Source organism: Nerophis ophidion, linkage group LG25 (genome assembly GCF_033978795.1).
Source record: "Nerophis ophidion isolate RoL-2023_Sa linkage group LG25, RoL_Noph_v1.0, whole genome shotgun sequence".
Taxonomy (NCBI): domain Eukaryota; kingdom Metazoa; phylum Chordata; class Actinopteri; order Syngnathiformes; family Syngnathidae; genus Nerophis; species Nerophis ophidion.
In genome coordinates, this window is record NC_084635.1 from 31,624,324 (window position 1) to 31,641,242 (window position 16,919).

At 40.9% G+C, this 16,919-nt stretch overlaps 1 protein-coding gene across 3 annotated transcripts in view; it reads left to right on the forward strand.

Annotated features, from left to right (window-relative positions):
• The window catches only part of tdrd3 (tudor domain containing 3), a 60,562-nt gene that overhangs the window by 176 nt on the left and 43,467 nt on the right, over positions 1 to 16,919 (forward strand). The window contains exons 1-2 of one of the 3 annotated variants that reach the window (XM_061886991.1): positions 4,674 to 4,874; positions 8,870 to 8,954. In XM_061886991.1, the coding sequence (XP_061742975.1) occupies positions 4,837 to 4,874; positions 8,870 to 8,954 (123 nt within the window). In that variant the 5' untranslated portion in view covers positions 4,674 to 4,836. Of the gene's footprint in view, positions 1 to 4,673; positions 4,875 to 8,869; positions 8,955 to 16,919 lie in introns of those variants that run through there. The other 2 variants (XM_061886992.1, XM_061886994.1) reach the window with 2 other exon arrangements.

The window sequence follows — 16,919 nt, forward strand, 5'->3', positions numbered from 1 at the left end:
TGAGAAGAGGTTTTAAATTAATTAGCGCCCCGGCGGCAATTCAAGGAAATACGGTGATTAAATGTATGTTTCTGCCTATTGCTTAATCAAGTTGTGCTACCAATATGTCACACCTGTATGTTTCACTCACTAATCATGTATTTTATTCAACATTTAATGTTTTTGTGAGTGTCAAAAAACATTAAATTAAGTACATCTTTTTGAAGATAACCGGAAGTGCGTGTTTATGTGTTTGTTTTTTCTTTTGGGTTGTTGTTAATGCATCCGCCTGCAAGTTTTAGTTTACTGCCAGCATGCAGGCACTGCCATCTAGTGGTTGATGTTGTAACTGTACTTTTTACTCAAACCAACTGGGTGTGTTTGTTTACGCGTGACACCCCAAAGGGAATAAACGAAAGAAAATGGATGGATGGATAATTTACTTAACTTTCTCTCTCTTTGATTAAAATTGTCTTAAAATTAAAAAAAAAATACTTAATGATTTAAGTATGTATGAGCAAACCACTGACATCCATCCATCCATCCATTTCCTACCGCTTATTCCTTTCAAATGCCATGCAAGCCTGTTTCGACTTTTTTATCTCATAGATCCACATTTTTAATCCAAAAATCTTTAATCTCATAATTTCGATTTTTTTTAATCTCATAATTAATATTTCTTTATCATTTTTTTTAGCTCATAATTAGGATTTTCTTAAATTTCGACATTTTATATTTGACTTTTAATCCAAAAATTTCCATTTTATTATCTAATAATTTTGTTTTCTTTATCATAGTTTCGATTGTTAAATTCATAAATAGGATTTTCTAAAATTTCGACATTTTATATCTGAGTTTTAATCTAATATTTTCCATGTTATTATCTCATAATTTCGATTGTTTTTTCCATCCCGTATTAATGACGCTGTATCTCATAATTTCAAAAAAATTTTCAGGCTCATAATTATGATTTTTTTTTAAATCTCATGATTACGACTTTTTATTTCACAAATTCGACAAGCGGTAGGACTTGGATGGAAGGATGGACTTAATACGTCATAATTTCTATATTTATTCTGACAAATATGACTTATTATCTCATTATCATAATTTTCTTAATTTTTTATTTTGTATTCGATATTAAATGTCATGGTTTCAATTTTGTTACACCATAATTTTTAAATATTTAATCTCATAATGTCACAATGTAAAGCACTTCGAGTCCCTCGAGAAAAGCGCTTTATAAATATAATTCACTATAATAATAACGTCTTTATTTCCTTATTTATACTTTCGTATTGGATTGGAATTGGGGGTTGAATCACCATAAAATGATTCCCGGGCGCGGCACCGTTGCTGCCCACTGCTCCCCTCACCTCCCAGAGGGTGATCAAGGGTGATGGGTCAAATGCAGAGAATAATTTCGCCACATCTAGTATGTGTGTGAAAATCATTGGTACTTTAACGTACTTTAATTTGTATGTCATAATTTCGATTATATTTATTTTTTCATCCCATATTTATTACTTTTTATTTAATACGACGTCTGTAAGGGACAGGCGGCAGAAACTTTCTCCTACCATAATTTCGATTTGTTTTTAAACCCCTTATTTTATGTCATAATTTCGACTTTCTTATCTCATAATTCCGATTTTTTTTTTGCTTATCCTATAATTTAGATTTTATAATCTCAAAATTACGATTTACTATTGGATTAATTTCTTTAGTGGCGAAACAGGCTTTAAAAATAGGAAAAAAGACCAACAACACTAACAAATATAACATTTCTAGTATACATTGTTAAAAAGTTTTTGTAGCTCCTTTTTATTTAGTGTTCATACCACTTAAACTGTAAAACATAGAGGTTGTAATGTAGGGGCCGGGGCCAATTGCGGACCGGTAATTTTTTAACGGCCCCCACGGCACATTTTTAAAAATAAGATTGAAAAAAATGTAACACATAAAAAGTGATATAAAGGACCAAACAGGTGAAATGTAACAAGAAAATGTTGCAATGTTTATAAACATTGCAACATTTTCTTGTTTTTAATAATAACACAAAGCTGCCATGCAGGCTGTTTCTTTCTTTAAAAAATAATTAATGAATCAAAATCAATGTAATTATGAAATATTGACCTATTCAAGGCTCCAATTACGTCACGTTAAATTTTCCACTTTGAGCTATTTTTTGGGGAAAATGTTGCATATTTTGTGTTTGCCATATAAAAAAAACTGAGCTGTTTTTTTTAAAGGGCCTAAAATGAACAAACAAAAAACATAAACAACAATAAAATTTAAAAATGACGGATAGATCTGAAGTTGATCTCGAGATTATTGTGTTAAAAGTAAACAGTAAAAACATGTATAATTTATTTTTTAACATTTTAATGAGTAGGACTGGGCTTCACGGTGGGAGAGGGGTTAGTGCGTCTGCCACACAATACGAAGTTCCTGCAGTCCTGGGTTCAATCCCAGGCTCGGGATCTTTCTGTGTGGGGTTTGCATGTTCTCCCCGTGAATGCGTGGGTTCCCTCCGGGTACTCCGGCTTCCTCCCACCTCCAAAGACATGCACCTGGGGATAGGTTGATTGGCAACACTAAATTGGCCCTAGTGTGTGAATGTTGTCTGTGTTGGCCCTGCGATGAGGTGGCGATTTAGATTAGATAGTACTTTATTTATTCCGTCAGGAGAGTTCCTTCAGGAAAATTGAAATTTTCAGTAAAATCCCATTCAAGATTAGACAAACATTACAGGGGGACAGAACAGGATCGCTGCCGGGTCTGCCGGCTTCCAGCGCCCCTTACAAAAAAGATGAGATACAGGTAAACAAGGAGGGGGGGGGGAATGGGAGAAAAAAATAGAAGTTTAAAATAAAATAAAAAAATCAGTCTTAGCCTGGGCCCTGAAGAGGGGGTGCAGACTGAGGCCAAGGGAAAAAAACAACAACTCATAGCCATAGAACACATCCCTCTTACATGTGTGTAAGAGGGAAACATCTAACATCAAAGAACACAAAGGACAGACATTAAAGACATTAAAGCAGCAGATACAACCAGACACTCCTCATACAGCTATGAATAAAAAGTAAAAGAAACATATCCACTGTGGTGGCCTCTGCGGTGTTCCACGCCATCGTCCGCTGGGGTGGAGGGAGCATGGCCAGAGACAAGAGCAGACCCAACAAAGCAAGAAACATATCCACTGTGGTGGCCTCTGCGGTGTTCCACGCCATCGTCCGCTGGGGTGGAGGGAGCATGGCCAGAGACAGGAGCAGACCCAATAAAGCAAGCAGACCCAACAAAGCAGACCCAACAAAGCAAGCAGACCCAACAAAGCCCGATTGTAGCTGAGATAGGCGCCAGCGCCCCCCGCGACCCCGAAAGGGAATAAGCGGTAGAAAATGGATGGATGGATGAGTTATTGATCTTTTTAGGGTTCCAATTATTGTATAATCTCAAATATTGAAAGAAAATTAATGGGTGAAAATAGTGCATATTTTGTGTTTTTTCCATTAAAAAAAATTGGGGTTTTTTGTGACGAAAAGAACATACAACTTAAATCTTTAAAATCATCATATTGACATATGGACCTAATGTTGATTTAGAGATTTAAAACTTGAATAATAATAAAGATAATAATACTGAATAATGACACTATTATTATTATTATTATTTTTTTTTTAATTATTATTTTTAAAAATTATTAAAAATAATAATACTGAATAATGACACAGGCTTCACGGTGGCAGAGGGGTTAGTGCGTCTGCCTCACAATACTAAGGTCCTGCAGTCCTGGGTTCAATCCCAGGCTCGGGATCTTTCTGTGTGGAGTTTGCATGTTCTCCCCGTGACTGCGTGGGTTCCCTCCAGGTACTCCGGCTACCTCCCACTTCCAAAGACATGCACCTGGGGATAGGTTGATTGGCAACACTAAATTGGCCCTAGTGTGTGAATGTGAGTGTGAATGTTGTCTGTCTATCTGTGTTGGCCCTGCCATGAGGTAATGACTTGTCCAGGGTGTACCCCGCCTTCCGCCCGATTCTAGCTGAGATTGGCGCCAGCGACCCAAAAAGGGAATAAGCGGTAGAAAATGGATGGATGGATGACTAGGAACTTTTTTGGATCCCCAATCATTTTAGTGTGATTTGTTTTTAAGAGTCATTGCTCAAAAAATAATAATGAATTCAAATAAATGGTGTTATGAGTTATTGATCTTTTTAAGGTTCCAATTATTGTATAATCTCAAATATTGAAAAAAAAAATATTGGGTGAAAATAGTGCATATTTTGTGTTTTTTCCATAAAAAAAACTGGGGGTTTTTTGTGACGAAAAGAACATACAACTTAAATCTTTAAAATCATCATATTGACATATGGACCTAATGTTGATTTAGCGATTTAAAACTTGAATAATAATAAAAAATAATAATACTGAATAATGACACATTTGTTTATACTTTTTTTGACCAAAACACTTTGGAATCCCTGAGATCAAGCCTGAGTGGAGGAAATGTATATTTTTTTTATACATATATTGTATTGTTTTTTTAAATAAAAAATATCAAAAGGGCTCAAGCTTGCTTTGATTTTTCAATGCGCTGCCCTCAGTGGAAAAAGTTTGGACACCCCTGTTGTACGGAAATGCATAATTGTTTGTTGACAAAGATTTGGTCTCTTTCGCACGCCGTACTGTCACCGACCAGTGACGTCATTGACGTCACAGACGTACGACATTAGCGGATGTTATCATTATTAGCTGACGAACATGTACAGAAGAAGATAATACTATTTCGCCTTCAATTTTTTTTTTTTTTTTGGACATAATTTCTCCGTAATATTGACTTTGACCTGGGATAAAATGTCCACTTTGACGGAGTCGCTCGCCAACGAGGGCTGGTAGGTTGCTCACGTTGCTTTGTCAACAGCTAACAATTGTCCAACACGTGACATGTAGTGCGCGTGCAAGAACAAACACATTATTATTATTATTATTATTATAATCTGCAACAAAATGTCACTCGCTATGTTTCAAACGTGCGAGCCGACGTCATAGTTGGTTAGAAGGGTGCAGCAAAGCAGTACATGGAGGTTATAACTCCTTCAAAATAGAAGTTTGCTATGAATGTCAACAATCCAGTTATTAGTAATAATGTAGCCGACTTAACGTCGTTTTTTCCATGAGTATTGACCATCATCTAACTTCTTGTCACGGCCTTTAACGTTTGTTTTAAGTATATGTATACAAACCCCGTTTCCATATGAGTTGGGAAATTGTGTTACCGTGTTTCAGGGGTCGGGAACCTTTTTGGCTGAGAGAGCCAAAAAGCCAAATATTTTAAAATATATTTCCGCAACAGCCATATAATATATATTTTTTAACACTGAACACAACTAAACACGTGCATTTTTAAGTAAGACTTACATTTCTAGAGTATACAGGGGTGGCCACACTTTTTCTGCAGGCGAGCTACTTTTCAATTGACCCAACTCGAGGGGATCTACCTCATTTATATATATCATTTATATTTATTTATTTATGAAAGAGACATTTTTGTAAACAAGTTAAATGTGTTTAATGATAATACGAGCATGTGTAACACATATAGATTATCCATGCGTTTGTTACGTCTCGCCTCGACTACTGTAACGTATTATTTTCGGGTCCCCCCATGTCTAGCATTAAAAGATTACAGTTGGTACAAAATGCGGCTGCTAGACTTTTGACAAGAACAAGAAAGTTTGATCACATTACGCCTGTACTGGCTCACCTGCACTGGCTTCCTGTGCACTTAAGATGTGACTTTAAGGTTTTACTACTTACGCATAAAATACTACACGGTCTAGCTCCAGCCTATCTTGCCGATTGTATTGTACCATATGTCCCGGCAAAAAATCTGCGTTCAAAGGACTCCGGCTTGTTAGTGATTCCCAAAGCCCAAAAAAAGTCTGCGGGCTATAGAGCGTTTTCCGTTCGGGCTCCAGTACTCTGGAATGCCCTCCCGGTAACAGTTCGCGATGCCACCTCAGTAGAAGCATTTAAGTCTCACCTTAAAACTCATTTGTATACTCTAGCCTTTAAATAGACTCCCTTTTTAGACCAGTTGATCTGCCGTTTCTTTTCTTTTTCTTCTATGTCCCACTCTCCCTTGTGGAGGGGGTCCGGTCCGATCCAGTGGCCATGTACTGCTTGCCTTTGTATCGGCTGGGGACATCTCTGCGATGCTGATCCGCCTCCGCTTGGGATAGTTTCCTGCTGGCTCCGCTGTGAACGGGACTCTCACTGCTTTGTTGGATCCGCTTTGGACTGGACTCTCGCGACTGTGTTGGATCCATTGTGGATTGAACTTTCACAGTATCATGTTAGACCCGCTCGACATCCATTGCTTTCCTCCTCTCTAAGGTTCTCATAGTCATCATTGTCACCGACGTCCCACTGGGTCATTATTGTCATCGACGTCCCACTGGGTGTGAGTTTTCCTTGCCCTTATGTGGGCTTACTGAGGATGTCGTGGTGGTTTGTGCAGCCCTTTGAGACACTAGTGATTTAGGGCTATATAAGTAAACATTGATTGATTGATATAGATGTCTTTCTTTCACGAAGACAAGAATATAAGTTGGTGTATTACCTGATTCTGCTGACTTGCATTGATTGGAATCAGACAGTAGTGATGATAACGCCCACATTTTCAAATGGAGGAGAAAAAAAGTTGTCCTTTCTGTACAATACCACATGAAAGTGGTTGGTTTTTGGCATCTAATTCATCCAGCTTCCATACACTTTACAAGAAAAACATTGGCGGCAAATTCCGTAGCTTGCTTGATTGACATTCACGGCACCCGAGGGTCTTGTGAGATGACGCTGGCTGCTGCCAGTTCATTATTATGAAAAAATGACAGAGAGGAAGGCGAGAAACACTTTTTATTTCAACAGACTTTCGCGCTGTCCCTTCCGTCAAAACTCTAAAGGCCGATTGCACATTTCCTATCTTCACAATAAAAGCCCTGCTTCATGCTGCCTGCGCTAACAAAATAAGAGTCTCGGAAAGCTGGCGTGCACAAGTGATGTGCACGCCAGCTTTCTGAGGGATCGCTTGTGCACGCCAGTTTTCCGAGACTCTGTATTTAGTTAGCACAGGCAGCATGAAGCAGGGCTTTTATTGTGAAGATAGGAAATGTGCAGTCGGCCTTTAGAGTTTTGACGGAAGGTACGGCGCGAGAGTCTATTGAAATAAAAAGTGTTTCTCGCCTTCCTCTCGGTCATATTTTAATAATAATGATCTTGCAGCAGCCAGCGTCATCTCACAAGACCCTCCGGTACCGTGAATGTTATTTAAGTGACGTCTTGGTGAAGATTGATAATCAGTAATTTTTAGGTCTATTTTTTTTTAAAGCCTGGCTCGAGATCGACTGACACACCCCCGCGGTCGACTGGTAGCTCGCGATCGACGTAATGGGCACCCCTGGTATAATAGGTCTCTTATTCTTTGTAATAACATTGTTATTCTGTAGCTAACTGTGGAGGGGGCGTGGCCTGCGGGTCTGCAGCGACAGGTGCGTAGATGGCCCACCTGGGCCTAGTTATCTAATCAACTGTCGCTCTGTTATAAGCAGCAGCTGGGCTGGAAATACTATTGCTGGAAAGCAACTGAGAGACTTATTGAAAATAATCAATCAATCAATCAATGTTTACTTATATACCCCTAAATCCTAGCGTCTCAAAGGGCTGCACAAACCACAACACAAACCACTACGACATCCTCGGTAGGCCCACAAAAGGGCAAGGAAAACTCACACCCAGTGGGACGTCGGGGACAATGATATTTATGAGAACCTTGGCAAGGAAAAGAAACGACAGATCAACTGATCTAAAAAGGGAGTATACAGATGAGTTTTAAGGTGAGACTTAAATGCTTCAACTGAGGTAGCATCTCGAACTGTTACCGGGAGGGCATTCCAGAGTACTGGAGCCCGAAATGAAAACGCTCTATAGCCCGCAGACTTTTTTTGGGCTTTGGGAATCACTAATAAGCCGGAGTCCTTTGAACGCAGATTTCTTGCCGGGACATATGGTACAATACAATCGGCAAAATAGGCTGGAGCTAGACCGTGTAGTATTTTATACGTAAGTAGTAAAACCTTAAAGTCACATCTTAAGTGCACAGGAAGCCAGTACAGGCGTAATATGATCAAACTTTCTTGTTCTTGTCAAAAGTCTAGCAGCCGCATTTTGTACCAACTGTAATCTTTTAATGCTAGACATGGGGAGACCCAAAAATAATACGTTACAGTAATCGAGGCGAGCTGTAACAAACGCATGATCTCAGCGTCTTTAGTAAATAAAGTTATAAACTAATATGTCAACAATAAAGGCTTAACCGATAAAACAGTTCAAATTGTAAGACTAACACACAATCAGTGAAGCATAAGGATCACAGAACATGCAAAATAGTGGCTTTTTTATCGTTGTGTGTCTATTTGTTTTAGTTTTTCATAGAAATATAACTTGGTTAAAAGATGTGTTTAGGTACTTTTTGAGCACATTTAACAATACTGCGATATAAATGATAACCGTGAACATTTTGGCCATAATCCATGATATGAAATTTCATATCGTTGCGGTTTTCATGTTTTGCCTGCATAGATATGCTTTAAAAAAATAAATAATAATAATCTTTGGATTGTTTTTGCCCTCATTTCTAAAAAAAAAAAAAAAAGTTGTAAGGTACATTATTGATAGTTGTTTTTGTTTGCTGTGTACATGCATCATTTGTGCTGTGATCATTAACAATAGATGGACCACACTACATATTACACCCTAGCTTGCCTTGTTTTTTGTTTAGTTATTGTCTAATCAATTGTTCTCTCTGCTTTTTTACTTGTCATTTTTACAGGCACCTCAGTGACGAAGGCATTGCAGAATTGAAAGGATCTGTTGAGAACGTTACACATCATGATATTATTCGAATTGCACTCAATGTGAGTTCTATCTTACAGTTATTCTCACCTGTGAACTGTAGTTGGAATCATTCATTTTACTATGATCATATATATATATATATATATATATATATATATATATATGGGAAATAGTTTTAGATGTAAATATAAACGGAATACAATGATTTGCAAATCCTTTTCAACCCATATTCAGTTGAATATGCTACAAAGACAACATATTTGATGTTCAAACTGATAAACATTTTTGTTTTTGCAAGTAATCGTTAACTTTAGAATTTGATGCCAGCAACACGTGACAAAGAAGTTGGGAAAGGTGGCAATAAATGCTGATAAAGTTGAGGAATGCTCATCAAACACTTATTTGGAACATCCCACAGGTGTGCAGGCTAATTGGGAACAGGTGGGTGCCATGATTGGGTATAAAAACAGCTTCCCAAAAAAATGCTCAGTCTTTCACAAGAAAGGATGGGGCGAGGTACACCCCTTTGTCCACAACTGCGTGAGCAAATAGTCAAACAGTTTAAGAACAACGTTTGTCAAAGTGCAATTGCAAGATATTTAGGGATTTCAACTTCTAAGGTCAATAATATCATCAAAAGGTTCAGAGAATTTGGAGAAATCACTCCACATAAGCGGCATGGCCAGAAACCAACATTGAATGACCGTGACCTTCGATCTCTCAAACAGCACTGTATCAAAAAGCGACATCAACCTCTAAAGGATATCACCATATGGGCTCAGGAAAACTTCAGAAAACCACTGTCACAAGATACAGTTCATCGCTACATCTGTAAGTGCACGTTAAAGCTCTACTATGCAAAGCGAAAGCCATTTATCAACAACATCCAGAAACGCCGCCGGCTTCTCTGGGCCCGAGATCATCTAAGATGGACTGATGCAAAGTGAAAAACTTTCCTGTGGTCTGACAAGTCCACATTTCAAATTATTTTTGGAAATAATCAACATGGTGTCACCCGGACCAAAGGGGAAGCGCACCATCCAGACTGTTATTGACGCAAAGTTCAAAAGCCAGCATCTGTGATGGTATAGGGGTGCATTACTGCCCAAGGCATGGGTAACTTACACATCTGTGAAGGCACCATTAATGCTGAAATGCTGTACATACAGGTTTTGGAACAACATATGCTGCCATCTAAGGGCTGTCTTTATCATGGACGCCCCTGCTTATTTCAGCAAGACAATGCCAAGCCACATTCAGCACGTGTTACAACAGCGTGGCTTCCTAAAAAAATAGTGTGGATACTTTCCTGGCCCGCCTGCAGTCCAGACCTGTCTCCCATGGAAAATGTGTGGCGCATTATGAAGTGTAAAATACGACAGGGGAGACCCGGACTGTTGAACGACTGAAGCTCTACATAACACAAGAATGGGAAAGAATTCCACTTTCAAAGCTTCAACAATTAGTTTCCTCCGTTCCCAAGCGTTTATTGAGTGTTGTTAAAAGAAAAGGTGATGTAAAACAGTGGTGAACATGCCCTTTCCCATCTACTTTGGCCCGTGTTGCAGCCATGAAATTCTAAGTTAATTATTATTTGCAAAAAAAAATTAATTTATGAGTTTGAACATCAATTATCTTGTCTTTGTGGTGCATTCAATTGAATATGAGTTGAAAGGGATTTGCAAATCATTGTATTCTGTTTTTATTTACATCTAACACAATTTGCCTACTCATATGGAAACAGGGTTTGTATATTTGCACAAGGAGAATCCCCGATCACAAATATAATCGTATTTTCATGGGATTATAATTTTCAGGCCCTTTACTTGTTGTTTTGTCTTTTTAAATCATTGTCTTTACTCTAATCAACACAGTAACACAAGAGTTAACAGTCCAACAATGTAAATACTTAAAACAAAAATAAATCGTACTGGAATATTGCCTGTGTGTTTGTTCAGAAAAACGTTCCATATTAAAATATAGTTACATTTAAATTAGTTCTTAATCCAGGTAACATATTTTCCAGCCTATAGAGTGCTGTATTTAAGCCATACATACTCATTTTTAGAAGAACAAATAATAGTTTTGCGTATATTATCCGCACCAGACAATAAGCCGCAGATATATACATTGTGAAATTAGTTATTTACACAGAAAAATTGTGTAAATGTTTATTTACATACCATAATTGTTTCCAAACAGTCTCTGTAACACGGCAGTAAAACGGGAGATCAAACAAAACAGAAGTCATGGTCATGGACCCGCTAGCTGTGGAAGCTAGTTCTCCAATCAGCTAAACAGACTCAATAACCACACGGTGACGTTTTCTTGAATTTACTGAGGAATTTATGAAACTTAAACGATACAAAAAGAATGTCATTGTAAAGTTATAATACTAACCAGATACTTGTAAATGTGTTAGCGTATTAGTGAACGCTAACCAGCTTGATTGCATTTTGATAGAACGTATAAATGAAAACATGAACATGAAAACACTATCAACTATGTGTGAGGGTTCAGTAATTATGAATTGTTTTAGTCGTATTGTAAAACTTGTAAACGTTGCTTGGCGTTATGAATGAAGAAACCATGCGGGTAAAAAACGCTATGGACGACCAGTAGACGGAATGGTGCTTGTACTTCCGGTTCAAGGCACTAAACAGAAGGAAATTGTGCTGCTCTTCAACCCGGATCACCTGTCTACCCACCGTCAACTCGTCCAAAAGATGGCGCTATAGCCTATACAATAACCTACTTTTTTGTGTGTCCGTCATGAAGGTTAGCAAAAGAAAATTAATTAATTAGTGTTTAAAAAGCTTCAGTTTTCAAAGCGTTGGAAAAAAGTAGTGGCTTATAGTCCAAAAAATACGGTACGTCATTGAGATTTAAATCTACCTGGTTTACTTTGAAAGTGTTGTGACATAAGAGTTAAAAGGAATACTGTATTTCCTTTAATTGCCGCCGGGGCGCTAATTAATTAATTATTTAACCATTTTTTTAAACTAACTATTTAACTAATTAATTAACTAACTTATTCAGTGGCCTAGTGGGTAGAGTGTTCGCCCTGAGATCGGTAGGTCGTCAGTTCAAATCCTGGCTGACAAAGACTATAAAAATGGGACCCATTACCTCCCTGCTTGGCACTTAGCATTATGGGCTGGAATTGGGGGTTAAATCACCATAAATGATTCCCGGGCGTTGAACCGCTGCTGCCCACTGCTCCCCTCACCTCCCAGGGGGTGATCAAGGGTGATGGGTCAAATGCAGAGAATAATTTCGCCACACCTAGCGTGTGTGTGACAATCATTGGTACTTTAACTTTTATTTAAAACCTCTTCTCACTCCGGCGCTTATCAAAGGCATGCGGTACATTTTGGCCTGGGCTTAAAAATTTGAGTGTGATGTAAGGATACCGGTACCATCATGAAAACCAAATGTAATTAAAAAAAAAAAACGTTGTTATGGTCTTACCTTTACTTATAAATGAAGTCCATGCGCAGCTCCTTCTGATCAAAAGCATCGATAACTTGTTTATAGAAGTCTTCAGTTTTAAAAGTCTCTCTGTCTCGATGGAGATCTTCCTTTATTACCTCCTGCTTCGATTGAAAGTCCAGTTTAGAAAAACTGTTTTATTTTAATAAACACACACTGCTCACTCTTGCTGGTCCAGTCCATGGTCGGTTGGTGTGTAGCCATAGCGCACTCTCTTTTGGGTTGCTCCCGACGTACAGACCGCTGCTATCAGTTAGCTCGGCTCCTCACGGGTGATGAGAGAATTCTCCTCGGACAACTCCCCCTTTCGTTCTGCTCCGTGGGTGATCTCTTTATCCCACCGCTGCCACCATGAAGTGTTATTGTATAAATAATACACTGGGTATTTATGACAGGAACATGCTTTATTTCAGCCCGGTTGTTTACATAGCCAGCATTAGAGTAGCGGTGTTACATCCTAAAAGGTCTGTCGTGCACCCCCCCTCATCATATCCGTTCCCAGCACATATCAAGACACTTGTTGTCACTTCTTCTTCAGCCGAGTAGTCGCAAGAAAGATCACTAGCGCCCTCTACCACCAGGAGGCGGGAGTCGTTTAATGACTCATATTTGACACACGCGGCTACAGTATATCAATAAAACAAAGCTGCTTACTGTTCTTTTTAGCATATTCAATAGCTTGGACCTTAAATCCTACTGAATAGCTCTTAATCTTCTTCCCTTTATGTGATTTCAAATGATTTAATCAGCCTCCTCCATTTTGAAAATGATGACAGGGGAAGTGTCACTCGTGACGTGACGAGTTTGAACCGGCGGTAATACTAAGCATGCGCTAATTATTTTGCAAAACGAGTTTGACCCGGCAGTAATTCAAGGCAGACACATACTATATACTCGGCGGCAATCAAGGAAATACGGTATTTATAATATTGTTTTGTTAAAAACTAATCTCAGCGTTTAGTTTTCTTTGTAGGACTGGACAGTGATGGGACGACATCCAGGGAACGAGCATTATAAACAAAGACAGGGAGCTTACATGGAAGCGGTCGGACAAATACAGTTGTGATCAAAATTATTTAACCCCCACACAATTTTGGTGTTTTAGCAAGTTGGACATTTATTCCGTATTTTGTTTATATTCCATCCATCCATCCATCCATCATCTTCCGCTTATCCGAGGTCGGGTCGCGGGGGCAGCAGCCTAAGCAGGGAAGCCCAGACTTCCCTCTCTCCAGCCACTTCGTCTAGCTCTTCCCGGGGGATCCCGAGGCGTTCCCAGGCCAGCCGGGAGACATAGTCTTCCCAACGTGTCCTGGGTCTTCCCCGTGGCCTCCTACCAGCTGGACGTGCCCTAAACACCTCCCTAGGGAGGCGTTCGGGTGGCATCCTAACCAGATGCCCGAACCACCTCATCTGGCTCCTCTCGATGTGGAGGAGCAGCGGCTTTACGTTGAGCTCCTCCCGGATGGCAGAGCTTCTCACCCTATCTCTGAGCGGGGAACCCCGCCACCCGGCGGAGGAAACTCATTTCGGCCGCTTGTACCCGTGATCTTATCCTTTCGGTCATGACCCAGAGCTCATGACCATAGGTGAGGATGGGAACGTAGATCCACCGGTAAATTGAGAGCTTTGCCTTCTGGCTCAGCTCCTTCTTCACCACAACGGATCGATACAACGTCCGCATTACTGAAGACGCCGCACCGATCCGCCTGTCGATCTCACGATCCACTCTTCCCCCACTCGTGAACAAGACTCCTAGGTACTTGAACTCCTCCACTTGGGGGCAGGGTCTCCTCCCCAACCCGGAGATGGCACTCCACCCTTTTCCGGGCGAGAACCATGGACTCGGACTTGGAGGTGCTGATTCTCATTCCGGTCGCTTCACACTCGGCTGCGAACCGATCCAGTGAGAGCTGAAGATCCCGGCCAGATGAAGCCATCAGGACTACATCATCTGCAAAAAGCAGAGATCTAATCCCGTGGCCACCAAACCGGATCCCCTCAACGCCTTGGCTGCGCCTAGAAATTCTGTCCATAAAAGTTATGAACAGAATCGGTGACAAAGGACAGCCTTGGCGGAGTCCAACCCTCACTGGAAACGTGTCCGACTTACTGCCAGCAATGCGGACCAAGCTCTGGCACTGATCATACAGGTAGCGGACTGCCACAATAAGACAGTTCGGTACCCCATACTCTCTGAGCACTCCCCACAGGACTTCCCGAGGGACACGGTCGAATGCCTTCTCCAAGTCCACAAAGCACATGTAGACTGGTTGGGCAAGCTCCCATGCACCCTCAAGAACCCTGCCGAGAGTATAGAGCTGGTCCACAGTTCCACGACCAGGACGAAAACCACACTGTTCCTCCTGAATCCGAGGTTCGACTATCCGGCGTAGCCTCCTCTCCAGTACACCTGGATAAACCTTACCGGGAAGGCTGAGGAGTGTGATCCCACGATAGTTGGAACACACCCTCCGGTCCCCCTTCTTAAAGAGAGGGACCACCACCCCGGTCTGCCAATCCAGAGGTACCGCCCCCGATGTCCACGCGATGCTGCAGAGTCTTGTCAACCAAGACAGCCCCACAGCATCCAGAGCCTTAAGGAACTCCGGGCGGATCTCATCCACCCCCGGGGCCTTGCCGCCGAGGAGCTTTTTAACTACCTCAGCGACCTCAGCCCCAGAAATAGGAGAGTCCACTACAGATTCCCCAGGCACCGCTTCCTCAAAGGAAGACGTGTTGGTGGGATTGAGGAGGTCTTCGAAGTATTCCCTCCACCGATCCACAACATCCGCAGTCGAAGTCAGCAGAACACCATCCGCACTATACACGGTGTTGATAGTGCACTGGTTCCCTTTCCTGAGGCGGCGTATGATGGTCCAGAATCGCTTCGAAGCCGTCCGGAAGTCGTTTTCCATGGCTTCCCCGAACTCTTCCCATGTCCGAGTTTTTGCCTCGGCTACCGCTAAAGCTGCACACCGCTTGGCCCTTCGGTACCCGTCCACTGCCTCCGGAGTCCTGTGAGCCAAAAGAACCCGATAGGACTCCTTCTTCAGCTTGACGGCATCCCTCACTGCTGGTGTCCACCAACGGGTTCTGGGATTACCGCCACGACAGGCACCAACAACCTTGTTTTGTTTGTTTATAGTCATATCAAATAAAGATGTGTCAAATAGACAAATGCAACTTGAATTGTAACACTGTATTTTACAAAATACCAAAAAAGGACATTTTTCTTAATATCTCATTGACAAAATTATTCAACCCCCTAGTTCCATGCATCTTTAGTACTTAGTAGAACACCCTTTGGCAGTAATGACATCCTTCAAAGGTGAAACATAACTTATTGCAACCATCTACAGGTATTTTAGCCCATTCCTCTTGGGCAAAGGCCTCCAGTTCATTCATATTCTTGGGCTTGCGTGCTGCAACTGCCTTCTTCAAGTCCCACCACAGCTTTTCTAGAGGATTTAGGTCTGGCGACTGTGAAGGCCACTCCAGAGTCTTCCAGCCCTTCTTCTGCAACCACTTTGATGTTGATTTGGAGGTATGCTTGGGATCGTTGTCCTGTTGGAAGGTCCAACGTCTCCCAAGCCTCAGCTTCATCACTGACTTCATGACATTTGCAGCTAATATATCCTGCTAAGAAATAGAATTCATAATGCCTTGAACGCGCTGGAGATTCCCGGTACCTGAGGCAGAGAAACAGCCCCAGAGCATGATTGACCCCCCCACCATGCTTAACAGTAGGCAAGGTGTTCTTCTCTTTGTAAGCTTCATTTTTTCTCCTCCGTTGATTCAGAGGCCCAAAAAGTTCCACTTTTGTCTCATCACTCCATAGAACAGTTTCCCAAAACCTTTGGGGTTTGTCCAGATGATTTTTGGCATACTGGAGTCTATTTCCTTGTGCCTGGTAGTCAGAAGTGGGGTGCGCCTGGGAGTTCTGGCATGGAGGCCTTCATCTCGTCGTGCGCACCTTATTGTCTGGGACGAAACCTGCGTTCCCCCCTCTGCAATGTCCTGTTGTAGTTCCTCAGCTGTTACCCAGGGGTTTTCACCACTGTACGCTTCAAATACCAGACAGCAGTTGCACACAGCATCCTCTTTCTACCACGCCCAGGTAGTGTTTCCACTGTGCCGTTAGCTTTAAACTTGCAAATTATGCTCCCAACTGTATCTCCTGGAATGTGTAATGTCTTTAGTATTTTCTTATATCCATATCCTTTCTTATGAAGATTAATGACCTCCTCTCTTGACTTCTTTGACCACTCCCTGGACTTCACCATGTTGCAAATACACCATTGACCATCTACAAGAAGCTGAGCCCCACAGTCTTTTTCAATCAGTTTAATTGTTGCTCGTTATGGTTCTAATCACATCTACAGGTGTTTTCAACACCTGATTGAAAAGACCTTATTCAAATTCTGTTCTTAAGAGTTATGATCTTCAAGGGGTTGAATAATTTTGTCAATAAGATATTAAGAGAAATGACACTGTTTGGTATGTTACAAAATATAATGTTGTAATTCAAG